Source organism: Eufriesea mexicana, unplaced genomic scaffold (genome assembly GCF_001483705.2).
Source record: "Eufriesea mexicana isolate 0111107269 unplaced genomic scaffold, ASM148370v2 scaffold2917, whole genome shotgun sequence".
Taxonomy (NCBI): domain Eukaryota; kingdom Metazoa; phylum Arthropoda; class Insecta; order Hymenoptera; family Apidae; genus Eufriesea; species Eufriesea mexicana.
Genome location: NW_016910954.1, coordinates 259,635 through 276,798, shown reverse-complemented (window position 1 = coordinate 276,798; position 17,164 = coordinate 259,635). Strand labels below are relative to the sequence as shown.

General features: G+C 49.0%; 1 protein-coding gene across 1 annotated transcript in view; it reads left to right on the top strand.

Annotated features, from left to right (window-relative positions):
- mirr (iroquois-class homeodomain protein mirror) overlaps positions 1-10,571 on the top strand; it is a 59,558-nt gene extending 48,987 nt beyond the window's left edge. The window contains 2 exon segments of the mRNA XM_017904337.1: positions 9,184-9,488; positions 9,637-10,571. Coding sequence (XP_017759826.1) covers positions 9,184-9,488; positions 9,637-10,571 — 1,240 coding nt within the window.
- Positions 10,572-17,164: the final 6,593 nt, after the last annotated feature.

Genomic DNA, 17,164 nt, shown 5'->3' with positions numbered 1-17,164 from the left:
AATTATTTAATATTAATTAAATATATTAATAATTTAAATATATTAAAAATATATATATATATTAAAATCTATGTTAATCATTACCATAGCATTTACCTACCTTTGGTCTATCCATATTTATTCCCTGGAAAGGAATTAAACCTTCCCTATCTGCCTCATCGATCTGCCCATCGTAACCCAAGAAGGAAAGCACGTCTATTACTTCATTACCAGGGAACCCCGCGCGTTTACACGTACCGAATCTGACATTGGATCTTCGTATATCAATTTCGATCGTTAGAGGAGAGCGCGCGGCTGTTTGACGAGTTATTTCCCGAGGGGCCCTTTATTTGCCCGCGACAGAAATTGGCTCTTAGCCGAATTGATTTCCAGCGATAGCCGGGCCCCGCTTCCCACGAATTCGATAAGATTAAAGGGCGTTTTTACGCGCGGGAGAAAGGTGCCTCCGTTTTCCACGATTGTGAAACGTCTCCCCTGGCCATGTCGCGGCTTCACACGCGCCCTGGACCGCCATCGCGGCATTTTTCTATCCACGGGATATTGCACACGCTTTATTTACCGAACGTTAGAACGATACCAGAGAGCCGATCGTATCGTAGATCGTTTAGCGTTGCCAACAGCCGGTGTACGTTTCCACGATAAGATCGCTTATTTGATTTACGCTGCCAGTATGTTGCCAACCCCCTTTCCAGTCACCCACCAAATATTTGGGGGTCCAGATTGCTCTAACGAGATTCGTCAATTAGTTAGCCCTTTTCTTCGCGTCCTCCAGTCGCTTAAACTCTGCTTCCCAAGTAATGGTTCAACAGCTTACTCATGAATCCGAATTATTCGCCATTTTATGTTGAAAAATCAAAGAAAACGACTCTGCAACATGATAACTGTCTTCTGTGTCTTCTGTATAAATAGAACTGTGGCAGAAATGTATTTTAGTCATGCCAAGTATATTTGACAGAAGATTCGCTGTCACCTTTGAACCTTCTCTAATCTTTCATCTCACTAACGCACATATGTGATCCTAAACACCTAAATTCTTTTGCAAAATGGGTTTTCCAAACTGTACTTCCCAAGATTCAACAGCTTACTTATGAATCCGAATTATTTGCCATTTTATGTTAGAAAATCGAAGAGAGAGAGTGTCTTTCTAACATGATAACTGTCTTCTGTGTCTTCTGTGAAAATAGAACTGTGGCAGAAATGTATTTTAGTCATGCCAAGTATATTTGACAGAAGATTCGCTGTCAACTTTGAACCTTCTCTAATCTTTCATCTCAGTAACGCACATATGTGATCCTAAGCACCTAAATTCTTTTGCAAAATGAGTTTTCCAAACTCTACCTCCCAAGATTCAACAGCTTACTTATGAATCCGAATTATTTGCCATTTTATGTTGGAAAATCAAAGAGAGAGGGTCTCTACAACATGGTAACTGTCTTCTGTGTATAAATAAAACTATGGCAGAGATATATTTTAGTCATGCCAAGTATATTTGACAGAAGATTCGGTGTCAACTTTGAACCTTCTCTAATCTTTCATCTCACTAACGCACATATGTGATCCTATGCACGTAAATTCTTTTATAAAATGGGTTTTCTAAACTCTGCTTCTCAAGATTCAACAGCTTACTCATGAATGCGAATTATTTGCCATTTTATGTTAGAAAGTCGAAGAGAGAGTCTTTCTAACATGATAACTGTCTTCTGTGTCTTCTGTGAAAATAGAACTGTGGCAGAAATGTATTTTAGTCATGCCAAGTATATTTGACAGAAGATTCGGTGTCAAATTTGAACCGTTACTAATCTTTCATCTCACTAACATACACATGTAATCCTAAATACCTAAACTCTTCCGAAAAATAGGTTCTCAAAGGAGAAGCTAGTCAAATCCTCCGATTCTTATTATTTTTGACCACGGAAATAAATATTTCAACAATTTTCCCTTTCCTACACAAGGGGTGGTTTGCCTTCCCATCCAAGATCCACCAAGATACAATGTATCTCTATTTGACAGAAAATTCCGTGTCACGAACTGGATCTAACCATAACCCTCCCCAGGCGTAAAAATCTGGAACCCCAGTCTCTGTCAATTAGAATACACGTATAATTGGCATAATTGCAGTAGACGGGGGTTTCATAGGTACCGAGTATTTACCTGTCAAAAGAGTTCCACGTGACAGTTCCCTATTAACTCATCTTGCGCGGGTGCTTTGCCGCGAAACTCTCACCGCGTAGCGGGCGATATTTTACAATTCGTCGTGACATCGCACATGGCGTGATCCTTTCTTTTGCAAGCCTATTTGTCAGCCAAATCCTAACTGCTGTTCCTGTTTTCTAAAATCAATGGTTAGAGAATGCCCCGTGTCCGGTGACTCGAGGGAAATAAAGAACAATTTGCAAAGTAAAAATGCGATAATCCGTGCACAACGACTTTAGTCGCTTTCCGCTCAAGGTGTGTTAATATCCCTGCGACCATTATTCTATCGATCTTAGAGCTGACGGATGAAGAAATTCGTGTCGGCCTATAGCGTTCCCAGAGGACTCGTTCGTTGGAGCTCGGTGGTCCTGCAGAAACCGGGAATATATGCCAGGGCTAATGAGTCTTCTAGGCCCAGCGCGAGCGTTCAGGACATGTCACGTCCCGCGATGATGTACGGCCGTTTAATGACCCGGTTTCGCTCCTGGGGGGTGGTTTTTGTCCCGCAAGGGTTGCCGCGGCGAAAAGTCGGCGACACGAGTTTTTCGTTAACCGGGACACGCCGCGTCCCTCTTCTTTAAACTCCGACGTGCAGATGACAGGGTTCCGTGGACTCGCAGCCGCGCCTCCTCGCGCTTTCCCCATTAGCCTTAATGGACGCAGATTAGGCCTGTCGAGCGCTCGCTCGGATTTAATGACTGGGCCGCACCCCTGTCCCGATACTCTCCGAAGGAGAACGTCCAGGTGAGCGCTGCATGGCGGATAACGCGTGTCGAAAGGTCATCTCGGCTGGCTTCGTGACACGACGGAGGAAAGAATTGTTCCGGTGATTTATAGATCCATCGGGTAATCGAGTTCCTTCCAGCCGGTCTATAAGGTCGTAAAGCTCTTGCAGGCTAGACAAGTGTCGAGATGAGGTGGCTAGAGGAACGGGACTCGGATCGAAATTCTTATTTCTGGGGGTCTTGCTACGATAGCGGAATGCGTTACGTTGATTAACGCTGGTTCTTGGTCTGTTTGTCACTCCCTTGGATCGGATTTCATCGTTCTATTTCTAGTCGATCCTCTGTTATAGTAGTATCCTATTGTTGTGAACTTTCTGTTCTTTGAACGCGTGTGTTGTATAGTTTAACAGTAAATCTAGCAGGGTTCAAATGGTGGCTTTAAAATTTTTAATTAAAAATTTCGTACTCGACGTGTTGGCATTCCGCACACGTGTTTTTGCTCTCCATTCAGTTTGTCATTTTGTGAAAATGTTTTCTTAGTTTGTTTATTCGTTTGCCGGTTATTTGACCGACCATGGTAGGGTCGGTGTCAACCCTTTGCACTCGACGATTTTTTCGTTACAGGAAAATAATAATTCGAACACTTTCTGCCATAAGATTGACGATATTTTTTAAACGATAAGTAGGAAATCGTATGCAATTTAAGACGTAGAATTATTTTACTTCGATATTTCACGCATTGTTGGGTAATTGTAAATTTGATCTATTAATTAACATCCATCTTTAAAATCTGTTTAAATGGCGACTGAGAGGCGCCTCTCGAGTGCAAAGGGTTAACCCCTTGCATTTGATGATATTTTTCGCTATAAAGATACAATAATTCAAATTTCGAGCTTCGAAATTTTATCAAATGGCGACTGAAAGGTGCCTCTTAAGCGCAAAGGGTTAAATACACCGTATCAGAATTGAAGGAATATGTATATTTCTTATGAATCGTGTACATATACAACACGCTAAGTAGATTACATAAAATTAGGATACATAATCAAGGAAAAGTATATAAAAAGAAAAAAGGGGAACTCGTATCAGAGACGTATTAACTTAGACGTTCTCCCTACTCGCAACACATCCGTTCACCCGCCAAATTCAAATCATAAATTCAACAATTTGAATACACAATAATTTCTCAGAAACAAGCAAGTGCACATTGCAAATGGATTCCTACCGTGTGATACGAAAACATGGTGGTTTCCAAGTCAGCCATAGTCAAAGGGTTAATATCCATATATTGACTTTAAATCTTACACGGAAAAGTAATTGCGAAACGCCAAATTTGCTCCGACTTGCTGGTACTCCCAAGAACGAAATCTGCCGACTGCAAGGGTTAATCCGAAACGGAAGGAACGTGTTTCTTAGCCACGGTTTCTCCTGCGACGTCACGGTGGTCATCGGTGCCCAGAGAATTTCAGCTTACTTGTATACTACAATTGTAAAACTCGAAGGAAAATTGACAGTTGTTGAATTGCGAATACAAGCGCTAATTACAAGACACTTTAAAACAAAAGGTGCCACATTGGACACTTAAAAATTTGTATTAAAATTAGAACATCGATGAAAAAGATATTAGAACTAATCTTGCGTCTAGCGGTTCACTCGCGTGGCGTCCTGAGCCGAAACACGTAATTTCGGCGTGGCAGTTAAAGGGCTAAACTCGTCGAAGCTCGGTAATTTCGTGGACGCGAATTACACAGTCACGTCGGGGTGGTTCTTTATCGAGCGCGAAATACTCGCGCGCGTCACGGCGAAGGAGAGACACGAGCGTGTATAGCCGTGCAGAGCCACGTCGTTTGGCTTTTGTAAATTTTCGCGAGTTAGCCATAACAGCGATCCTGCGAGTAATCTCGGCCGACGATAATTCAGCGGCGACTGACTTTAATCGCGGCCCCTACGGGGCCGGTGCGCGCCCCGTGATGGATTTAAACGATCGTGTGACAAAGTAGCGAACCGTGTATCATTTTATATAAACTCGGTTGCCCGCGCAACGGGGCCAGGGGAAGCTGGAGATTGTATAATCTTCGTCGCGAGAGTTAGCCGTGCTCCGGTGTGTGTGGGTGCACTTGCCTCCTGCTCGCGAGCTTCGTTCCAGGTACACGTTCACACGCGCGAGCCGGCGAGTTTACGATCGATCTGTCACGTCGCGAGCAACTGGTAATAAAGTTGGATGTGGAACAACCGACTGTCACCACGTTCGCGAAACTTCCACGCGACGTGTCGCGAGTCTCCGAGCGCTTCCGAGAGCTTAACGCGGCGACATCGGTACACGCTGCGTGTACTCGTAAACCACCGAGGGAGAATCGTCATTGTCGTCTTTTGTCGCCTTGCCTTACTTCGCTTCGATTCTTTACCGACAATTCTTTACCTTGCCCATTCTAATTCGATTTACCCTCGACTATCGTACGAACGGTGTCACGTTCATAATTTCCCTGCGTTCGAGTACTAATCGTGACCAAATGCCATATACTGCGAATAATTTCGGTGAATTGTTAAATTTTCTTATGGAATTTTCGGAATTTCGATACAGCAGACTATTTTTCTACATCCGGGGATAGTTCCTGGTCATGGAATCTCGAGAGCTTGAAAAATAGGCCTCTCACCCTCGGTCCCGATGCCATTTACACCCCCGTGGCTAGGCATTTGGCTAAAAAGCTCGGCAATATCGATAAAAATAAAAGGTTGTGGGTGATGGTGAAAATAAAAGAGGAATATCCAAGGCTGTCTACTAGCCAGGGAACACGGCGTATAACCGTGGCGATACCCTGGCTGACCATGAATCGGAGGCGGAGGCGGATGGACAGATGAAAGGGGCCGCAGAAGGTTGGCGTGGCTTCGCGGTTGATTAACCCGAAACGCGACCACGAGGCAGGTACCTTCTAGGCGAGTGAACGCGTGCGAGGGAAGCGCGCGGTGTGCGTGCACACACGTACCGACGAAGGGAAGATGGCGCCGTGAGCGAAATGGCTGCACCTTCGCGTTGATAAAGCGCCGCGCGAAGCCCGCGACCGTACCTGTGGAAAGGTGTGCGCGCGGACGATAGAGGCCTAGGGGCGGGGAAGGGGACAGAGGTGGTAACGCGAGAACGACAGAGAGGGAAAAAAGAAGTCGGATATCACCCCTAGTTACGAGCGGTAACGAGGGGCGGAGTCGGTCGAAAGCCGCACACCTGCCTCGTTTCGAACTGGCCATGGTCACTCACCCCCGTTCTTATCCCTCTTAAAGGCTACGCCATGACAAACGCGTTTACGTTAACCGCCGTGTGGCCGAGGGTCGCGAGAAATGGCCGTTTCACCGGGCATTAATGGTTCATTCGCTCTCGCATCGTTCCTTCCGGCAGAAGCAGAAGGGGAGAGGGTGTTCCCGGTGTCCTCCGTGTCTCGGCGCACCCAGCAAAGGGGACGAAACGAATTTACATCGCTCTAAAATTAGCGCTAAAAAAGAACGATCGTGCGCGCATCGATCACGGGAAGAGGTAGAAAATAAAAAGGATAGAGAAATAAGGGAAAGAAGAAGAACAGAACGATACGGGAAGGCAGGAAAGCAGGGTTTACAGGAGCCGTGGAACGAGAGAAAAAGCGGGGATAAAGTCATCCCCGTCGTCTCTAGGCAGATTGCCTCTAGTTCGACGCGTTGGCTGGCAGGGGGGTGCGAGAAAGGCGAACAAAGGCGCGAGGTTGAAACGGGAAGCGAAGGACGGGGCCGATTAGCAATCGCCATGGAAACAAGCAGTTGATGCGATCAACCCCTGCGCGCGCGAGGCGAGGAAAGAGGCCGATCTGACGCGCGCGTACGATCATAGCTGTGCCTATATACGCGTATATAATACGATTTGTATATAGATATACACGCGACGCGTCTCTATACGCGGGCAGAGGAGAGAACGGGGGGTGGGTGGGTGGGCGTAGAGCGCGGGCGTATTTAAAGCGGTCGACGAAATAGCCCTCGGTGTATGCGTACGGTGGTTGTATGGCGATACCGGCGGAGGCCGAGCGAGAGACAGATCGAGAGGAAGCATTGCAGGCGTCGCGTGGAAAGAGAAGGAAAAAGTTGGAGCACGCGCGAGGAAAAGGAAGCAGCGAGAGGAGCGGAGGGCGGTGGAGGAAGGGTGAAAAAGGAAGAGACAGATGGACGCGAAAGAGGCGGAGAGAAAGAGAGCCGACAACGGGGTGAGGCAGAGGGTGGTAGCTGGCAGGGAGACGGAATCGGTAGAAAGCAGCAGTTCCCGCTCTCGGGGGCGGCTGGCTGTTATCATGAGAAACAAGCTTCCACTCTGATTTTTTAATCCGATCCGCACCCCCTGCCACCGGCTGAATTTTAAAATAACTGCAGAACGCCATTTGCTCCTCGCAAACAGACCGGGGTTAAGCCATCCTCGCCTCCCTCTCTCGCCACTTTTCTATCTTCCTGTTCCTCTCTGTTACACCGGCTACGCCGCGCCGACGAGCCGTGCCTGCTGCCCTCCTCTTCCTGCTCCTCTTCCTGCTCCTCTTCCTGGCTCCTCTTCCTCCCGTTCGCCGTCTCCACTCTTTCGCTCTCTTCTCTTGCCGCGCGTGCACCAAACCTTCGACCCTCGACGCTTCTGTCGGATGGATAGGATACACGGAGAGGATGGCACGCGAGGATAGGTCGCGCGGGGACGACGAGGAGGGAGCAGCAACTCTGCGAGCACGCGCGTCTACACCCTCGACCGTGATGTCAAATTGAAATGTTTAGCGCCTCGTTTCAGCTGCTGCGAATCCCGCGTACAGCCTTCGTACGTAGCAAAGAGGAGGAGAGAGACAGACGGGGCCGCGAAGCGAACAATCGGCACGGGAAGACGGGGTTGGAAGGGAGACGGAGGAAAGGCGGCAGATAGCGCGTGTAGGCCTGCCCCGGGGAAGGGTAGATAAGTGACAGTTTTATTAATTTCCCATCTCATCCCGTCGCGACCGACTCCCCAACGTCAGTCGCGCGTCCACACACGGCTGCCTCTTGGCGAGCGAAAGGGGGTGAAAATAAAATAAAGCTCGATAATGGCGGCTGCCCGTCACGCAGCCTCGCTATAGATCCTCCGATTCCTCCGGGATCTCGCTGTTTCTCCGGATACTCTGCCGGGGGTGTGATCCGTGTCGATGACAGGGGTTCAATTTCGCGAGTTCGTTGGAGCAATTATCTCGGAAATTATCGGACAGGGTGGTGGGGAACTCTGTAGGAAAACCGAATTCGCGTTTGCGTCGGTATGAAAGAAACAAAGGGAATACCGCAACGTCGGAAAGGATGTCGAGATGTCGCGAGGGGGGGTGGAAGAAGAAAGAAGCTAGAAGAGTTCTGGAGGAAGGGAGAAAGAAGGGAGTAAGCATCTCCCGGCCGAGCTCGCCGCTGGAAAATTTAATTTCGATCCCGTCGATTCAGCAGTTATACCGAAGTTTAATCTTTGATAAGGGTTAGTCTTTTAGTAATGGGATCCCAGGGGGTCGGTCGCTCTGGACGAGTTGGGCGCGGCGCGCCGAGGGGCCAGAGGAAATCAGCCGCTCTCTCTCTTTCTGTCTCCGCCACTCTCCTTTCCACTCCACTCCGCTCCTCTACGACCGGGATGGAAGGAAGGAGCTTAAACCGTTAGATAGAGATCTGCTCTCGGGATGAAAGTAGTAGCTACCCGCTTATATCGTTTCTCTAACCGAGCAGGACTCGGACTTTTATACCGAGCTCCGGGGGAAGGCGTAACGAGCCTCACGATTGGATAAGTTTCCCGACACGAGCTTCCAACGGAGGCTTTTACCTTCTTCTTTTTCATCTTCATCTTCTTCTTCTTCTTCTTCTTCTACTTTTTCTTCTTCTTCTTCTTCTTCGTTTCTCTTCCTGCGGTTCCCCTCTGCCCCACAATGTGTCTCTCTGTTATCCGACTCGCTCGTATAACGTATCGCGACCCGTGTGTGTCCCCGACGGCCTTATATCCGGGTCACGTGCATCGTACGGCGACGAGAGAATGGCTGACGTCGAAGGATTCGACGATGCAGGATGATCGAGTGGAGCATTCCGTCTTAAAAATACCGGGTTTAATTAGAAATAGTTGCTTCGATTTTACGATACTCGGTGACAGAGGTCCGCGTCGAGTTCGGTTTTTGACAGATCGTTGCACTCCGCTGACCTTTCGAGAAGAGGAAATGGAAGGTTGGACGCGTGTGAGGAAGAGTTTTGGTAATAGACATCGGTCCGACTCGTTCTGTTTCAGTTACGGCATGGATCTGAACGGGGCCCGACGAAAAAACGCGACGCGAGAGACAACGAGTACGCTGAAGGCCTGGCTGAACGACCACAAGAAGAACCCGTACCCGACGAAGGGCGAGAAAATCATGCTGGCGATCATCACGAAGATGACTCTGACTCAGGTGTCCACGTGGTTCGCGAACGCGCGGAGACGCCTGAAGAAAGAGAACAAGATGACGTGGGAGCCGAGGAACAGGGTCGAGGACGAGGACAACAACAACGAGGACGATGACAGTGGAAGGAAGAGCTTTTTTTAGAAAGACCGCCTAGGTAAGCACCGTGGCAAACATCCGCCTACCTTTCTCCACCTTTTCGTCCTTTCCATATACCCTTTCTCTTCCGGCCCGAACAAAACGCCCGCCGAGAAATCCCGTTCCTCTTTCATCGCCCGAGAGACAAATCCTATTCTCTGCCACAGACTCAAAGGATTCGGGCACCGGATCAAGCGAGGACGGCGAGCGACCCGCGCATAGGATGGACCTTCTGGGTACCAGCGGAGGGTCGACCGGGGTCCAAGGTAGGACCGAGAGCGAGTGGAGCGAGTCGCGAGCCGATAGCGGTCCAGATAGCCCCGAGTGCCTGTACGACCAGAGGGAACCCAGGCATCCGTTGCAGCTGCAGCATCCCGCGTACCTCGCGTCGTCTCACGGTCGACTGTTGCGCCACCCGTCCCCGGAAAGCACCCCGCCCAGTAGTCACCATCTTCCACCTAGCACAACCGCATCGTCCACGGGCAGCGTGGTGACCACGAAGCCCAGAATCTGGTCGTTGGCTGACATGGCGAGCAAGGACGGGGAACAACAGAGTCCCACGCCGACCACGATGACCGGTCTTTCGTCTCCCTATGGAGGAAGCGGCGGTGCTGGGGGTGGAATCGCTGGCGGGGGTGGCGGCGGCGGTGGCGGGAAGCTGGTGAGTCCTTTGGCGAGTCGTTTGCCACCTCATCATCCCCTTCACCCGGCGATGCACTCGGGAACGCAGTTCGTTCAGCATCACTCGGACTTCTATCGAAATCTGTACGGCGCTTCCCACCTCGGAACCAGAGACATGTCTCTGTTGGAGACCTACTCGAGGACCTTGGGCGGACTGAGCGGCGTGATGCCGCCGTCCACGGCCCCCAGTATACTCGCGTCGCCCTCGTCGGCCGTGTCAGCGAGTGGCAACGTGAAGCCTTTCTCGATCAACGGCGGCAGCGCCACTGCCGGCGGTGGCGGCGTACTATTGACCACCGCGACCTCCGGTCTGTCCCCTTCGTCCTCGTCGACGGCGTCGTCCGGGGGGTCCGACCAGTCGCCCCATCCGAGCGGAAGCCTGCCGTCCACGCAGGAGCTCAAGTCACCGGGGCGAGTGTGATTCCCGTGCGCCGGCACGCTGGACTTTTATTATTAATCGAAGTTTTCGAGGGACGGATCGCCGCGCGGCCGTTGGCGCGGCGCTGTGTGGTGTGGATGACAATAATAATCAGAGACTACGATCTTGTAATTAGTGTACAGTAATTGAACGAATGAACGAGATACACGATATATACTGCCCCTGAAAATCCCTGGTCTCTCTCCACCGTTCCTAGTCTGTCTGTCTGTCTGTCTGTCTGTCTGTCTTCTTCGCCTCGTCGATTACCTTCGCTTCCCCTCGTTCCCCGGTATTATCCTCTGCCCCTCCATCCCCGCCCCTCTTGGTTCCTGCTCTCTCGTCCTTCGTCGCGAGCTCTCTCTCCTCCTGTCCTCGCCGAGAACGGGACAAGAGAGAAGAAAAGGTTTTGGAAAGGTCGATCGGTGAAAGGAAGGAAACGCAAAGGGGGAGGAAAAGAAAGGAATGATAGAAACGAAGAGAAAAATAAAGAATAGAGAAAAGCGAAAGAGGGAGGAAAAAAATCGTAGGCCCGTTTATCTCTTCCGTAGAGCAGCCAGTGCAGCTAATCTCTCGCGGTTTATAAAATGGTAAATTAAAAAAAAGATACACTATCCTAGGCGTGTCTACTACGACAGTAATATTATACATAAAGAATACTATATATATAAATACACGATAATAATTAATAATTATTTATGCGTTTGTAAATAGTAGAGAGGGCCCAGTAGAGAGCGTCCGGCCAGTGTATGTATTGTATGTAGAGTAGGTACGATATTATTATTATAATATTGCAGATCATAATTCATACTAACGACGACGATTATTTATTATTATTATTATTATTATTGATTATTATTATTGTTATCGCAATGTTTATAACATTATCGATTCACGTCGACTCGGTCGATCATGACGAGGTATGGATCGTTGATTACTGTGACAGATTACGGAGGACGGGTGGAGCGCAACCCCGTGCGAGAGTGCCACGTTTGGAAGTGTGTTGCGTCTTGCGCCCGAGTTTCGTTTTCTCCGTTCGTAAGTATTATTTATTTATTTGCTCGAGCGTGTTTTCGCGCGACGACGAAAGTCCCGGAGAAGAATCGTCGCTGATCGTGATATAATAATATATAGCGAGCGCGCGTTAAGAGATCGTAATCGACGACACGCGTCGTTCGCCACGCGTGTATCCATCTTCTTCTTTCCCTTATTTCGTTCTCTCTCTCTCTCTCTCTCTCTCTCTCTCCCCTCTCTCCCTCTCCCCCTTATTTCTTTCTTCGTGTCTTTCTCGCTCAGTCGTACTCTTTCTGTCTGTTGCTCTTTTCTGTTTTTCCCCTGTCAATCTTTCTTCTCCATTTCTTCCGTCATCTCTTTCTTTGGAACCTTTCGATCGATTTCGCAAGCGACGCGCTTTCGTCGTTTCGACTCCGCCCGTAATCTGACAGAACCTGGAACCCGCGTTGCGCCCCGATCTGTTCGCGACTGCACGGTGGTGCGGTTTCCCCCGGCTTCTCTCGGTGGAACAGGGAAAAGGGAGAGTGGAGAGGGGAGGAAATAGGAAAAGAGAAAAGGAGAAACGCGTACTACGAGTCGGAGATTGTTCTCGTTAGACGAGACGCGACAGCCGCAGGGCGCAGCGACTGTCAACATATCATGTCATGTCGAGAGTGAACGATCGCCATCACCTTTTAGTCATTCGTGTCCAAAATTTCACGCGAGCTCGCTGATGCCACATTGGCAGATGGCTCGCAGACTGTGTCCTTTCGCAATAAACGAATCATTATAAAAAAATATACATGTAACCTCTCTTTTGTCGTTCTTTCACCCCGTCTGCCTGGTCCCCCCCTCGAGGTCCCCGCGTGATCGATCGTCGATCGCATCACGAGATCATCGCGATTCCAACGACACCAGCCACTACCGTGAAATACCGATTCCCCGACGAAGGATCGGGAGGAAGGAACCCCCCGGTGGACGTTTTCCCACGCGCGCGTACCGGATGGTCGCTCAGAGGAGGGAGACACGGGATGGTCCTAACGATTCGACTCACGAACGGGCAACGGGAACGATTATGCCGGTGGCCAGCTAATCGCGGGGCGCATGCATCGGGAGCGGAGAGACAATACGCGCCGGGAGGAGTCCCGGAGCATCGCGAAGTGAAGCGGAGAGGACGGTGGACCGGCGGCGCGACGGTGGCGTCGGCGGCAGCGGATGAATATGAAACGTCCTCTCGTTCTCGGAACCGGCCGTAAGATGTACTTATAAAAATGCAAAGCGACCGACTTCTGGGTGGTTGCGGGACAAGCTTGGTTATTAGTAAACATTTAAATCGACAATCGCTATAGGTATACCGGGGACAGCAGCGGGGAATGCCGGCCTGGTTCCCTTCTTTTGCCCTCCTCCGTCGTCGGTTACCTCTGTCACTGTCCCGCGGCCGTGGCCGATCCGTTTCGCCGTCTCGTTGCCGGCATGTCCGAGCGAGAGAGGACGAGAGAGGAGAACGCAGGCCAGATCCAGCGTGGTGGAGGAAACAAGAAATCAAGCCGCGGGACCACCCGCCACGGCCTTGGGGGCACCGAGCCGCGGATCCCAAGGAGGTCCATCCCGTCTTCATGAATCAACTCGTTCCTGAATCGGCATAAACCTTCAAAGGGTTGTTGTGCGGGTCCTGCCTCCGTGCCCCGCTCGCTAGATCCCGCAGAGTTATGTGGACGCCCTTGTCCCTTTCCGAGAGCACGCTGTCTCTCTTGCTTTGCCTTCGCGTCCATTGCCTTCGAAAATTCCACCACCGTTCTTTCCCAGTTACCACTGGCAAACGTTTACCAACCAGAAATTACCAGCCGTCGTCCAATCGACGACCAAACGTCGATTTCGCGACCAAACAGTTCCTCCATGCACGCACGGTTCGCGAAACGGACTCCGTGCTCGGGGTTCCCTGTGCTAGCATGTACGTACGTATGTGTGTATATATATTCTTCGATGCTTATCTCTGTAACAGTGAGTTTAGTTCTTCCTGCTCTGGCCAGGAATTTTGGTACGGAGGGGCCCCCGGTTCATCCCCGGGACGAACGAAATTAATTTGTCGGTACCCGCGATTACGGGGCACGCAAGGTCCCCCGTGTCCCCCGGTCCGGGCGCGAGTAAACGTCTAATTTTAGAATTACAAAAATGTATTAAGGCGCGCGGTTAATGCGGCGAACGGCATTTAAATTGCTCGGTAAACCCGTTTTATGCCACCATAAAGATACCGATGCGCAAAAATGCAGGTGTGCGTATACAGGAGACACGGTCTAAGGCAGCGTTTCCACGGGACGGAGGCTGCCCGCCACCAGATAAAACCGACCCATTACCAATATATAGTAGCTCAGTTGTAAAATGATCGTGTCGCCGAGTACTAACCGAGACAACACTATCTGCCGCCCAACGGGGATGCTGCTTTTTAGTGGCATTACCCGACGAACAGACGATAATCGACCACTTATCTTGCGTGTACATCGTGCACACTGTGCGTACTCTCGGTGCGTGCCGCGATCCCGTGATCGAGCAACCTGCGGCCCCGATCATCCTTTCCAAACGTGTTCCTACGATTTCTCGAGCACGACGAACGTTATTACTCGCGATTACTATAATTTGCAATGGAGATTATCAAGTAGTCACTCTTTGCATTCGTCATTCCGTGTAAAGACTGTGCACGATAGTTGTTAACCCTTGTGATTTTGTGGCAAAATTACGAATTTAGGTCCAAAAAATGTATAATTAGTTTTATCTTCGAAAATATTTCGGTATGTATTGAAAAATGTAAAAGATCTTGTTTTATGTGCATTTTGTTAGTGCAATAACTAGTCCGTGCATAGTGCCTGACGCTCTGCCTATGACTGTCACGGGGTAAACTGTTGAAGGGTTAATGTGGATGATTAACTCGCCATTGAGATCTGGTGGTACTTGATATAATAAGATAAGGCGCAAGAATTTTGGGAATTTTGGAAATTTTGGGAATTTTGGGAATTTTGTGAATTTTAGGAAAAAGCGGTATGTAGTAATCGCACGTTGAACAACAGTTGCTAAAATAAGATCGTTTGCACTCGTTAAAAGCTCATTCCCACCGCGCAAAGTAGGGGTTGCTTGCAATATAGTTAGTAAGAGGGAAGGAACCCTCTAGTCCCACTCGCGACAGTATTTACGAAGCTTACCCCGCTTGGACGTCGATCCACCCGCGTCGTTTCCAACACTCCACGAACCATCGTGAATCCTCTCGCTCGTTCCCCTGGTTTTCACGTCGAAATGGCCGAAAATCGTGGAAGGAATACGAAACAAAAGAGCGCGGGGACCGTGCAAGTTCGGGCCAATAAAAATTAACAGCTGGTCGTTGGGTGCCCGGGCGCGGAACGCGGGGTCCTTCTGCGGGGCCCGGAGGATCGGGCCCGTGGGTCGCGAGGTCCTCGAACTCTCCTTCCTTAGAATCCTCGTAAGTCTTATCCGAGGAGGCTGCAAATGGGCGCAGGTTGGCACCGGTTAACCGTGGACACCGGCTCGTGAGAGTTCGTGAAGGGGAAGGGCGATAAACTATACTAAACTGCGCTCTCCGTGGCGATGCTTTATTGGCTTTTATCGAGTTTTAACGCAAGCACACCGGATTCCTTTATGGAAACGCCGTTAATTTTACGACGCGGGCATATTTAGCCCGCGGGCTTCTCGTAAAATCATACTTCGGTCGCGATAAAGTTAAAACATCGGCAGGCTTAAAGCAAAGTTCGCCTCGTAAATATGACGGGGGTGGGTATAGGGGGTGGCAATAGCGGCGGTAGGCGACGGATATATATATAAGTACGTGTATATACATAAATAGATTCGCAGGGCCTGTGTGCGGGAGCAGAGGGTGGCGCGACGACGCGAGGGGGTGGCTGCGCTTTCACGCCGTTGTAATTAACTTATGGTAATTAACGGAGTCGTAGGCGGGAAAAGATTTTTATTAGGCTTCCGCGTCTTTGCAACTTTTTTTATTACCCCGGTTTAATTGAAGTCTCTACTCGGTTGACGCCGCGACCCCCGAGGGATCCGTGCCTCACGCTGTCAGACGCTTTCCCTTTGAACTTGCAACCCGCTCCGGCAAAAGCACCGATTCATCGCGAAGAAAATTCGCAAACGATCCACGAGTAATTTTTATTACTCGAATTTTCCTCCTCTTGCTTCGAGTCCCCTTTTCGTGGAATTAAATTTCTCCCCCCCCGTTTCTCGTCGATATTCCACGCGATATGCACCCATGAACTGTCATACCTTCGTTCCACTGCAAATCGAAAGGGAATGACTTCAGCTTTTCTCTCAAATTACTCATCGGTCTTATTATATTGCTGTTACAATTACGAGATTGGACAGTGCAGATTATTCAATCGTCGTTTCGTCGGTATTCCACGTGACAGGGACCTATAAACTGTCATACCTTCGTTCCACTCTAAATCGAAAAGAAGCTTCAATTTCTCTCTCAAATTATTCATCGTTCTTATTATATTGCTGTTACAACTACGAGATTGAACATTGGGGATTAATCGCAGTATTTAATTATGGGGATTTAAAGCAAATTTAATTCTTCGCTTTCGCTTTCGTCACAGGAAAATAGTAATTCGAAGACTTTCTGCCATAAAATCGACGATGTTTCTAACACGGTAAATAGGAAATCGTATGCAAATTAAGACGTAGAATTATTTTACTTTAACATTCCACGCATCGTTGGGTAATTGCAAATTTGATATATTAATTAACATCCATCTTTAGAATCTGATTAAATGGCGTTAAACCATCTCGAAAAGTTGAATCGTAATTTATATTAATATGGTTTAATATTTTATTTTCAATTTTTCTTTCCATTGGCAGCGCTATAAATGGCAGTGTTACGGTAAAAGGAAGACGTGTTTCATGTAACCCTTTACACTCGAGCGGCGCCCTTCAGTCGCCATTTGCTAAACTTTCGAAGATCGATATTAATCAATATGTCAAGTTTAACACTACATTTACAGAACCCGTGAATTTGACGAATGGGTTGCTGCAATTATGCGATGGTAACAGATTTAGACTATAATCACTCGTAGTAGCGAAAGGGTAATCCCCGATACTCGGGGCACCACGACGATTCCACAACGACGACTCGTCTCCGACGCGACCTCGCGTTCCTTCCATTCGCCCAAGGATAAGCCGGGAAAATTATCGCGCCGGATAACGTTTAAATAAACGATTTAATTACACAAAGAGTACTCCCATACGCTCCCGTCTCACGCGAAATTCTTCCCCATTAACCCCCCTCGCGTAGCTACCGGATAGACAACTCGCGGATTCCTCTGGAACGCGTACTCGTTCCGTTTCAAATAAGGCGCATATGCCAATAAAAATCCGCGGAAAGCGATCGTAATACCAAATGGGTACGCTGTGTTGCACGTGTCGTTTTCAGTATTGTTTTCCGCGGTCGAGCGCGCGGGTGCGCACACGTGGGAATTAAACATCCTGCGGATTTGTTATTTGATTTCTTACAGCGCACACATGCCGGTACAAATATGCGAAAAATTTCATATTACGAGATAAAGTATGTACGTAAATATTCATATACACACATG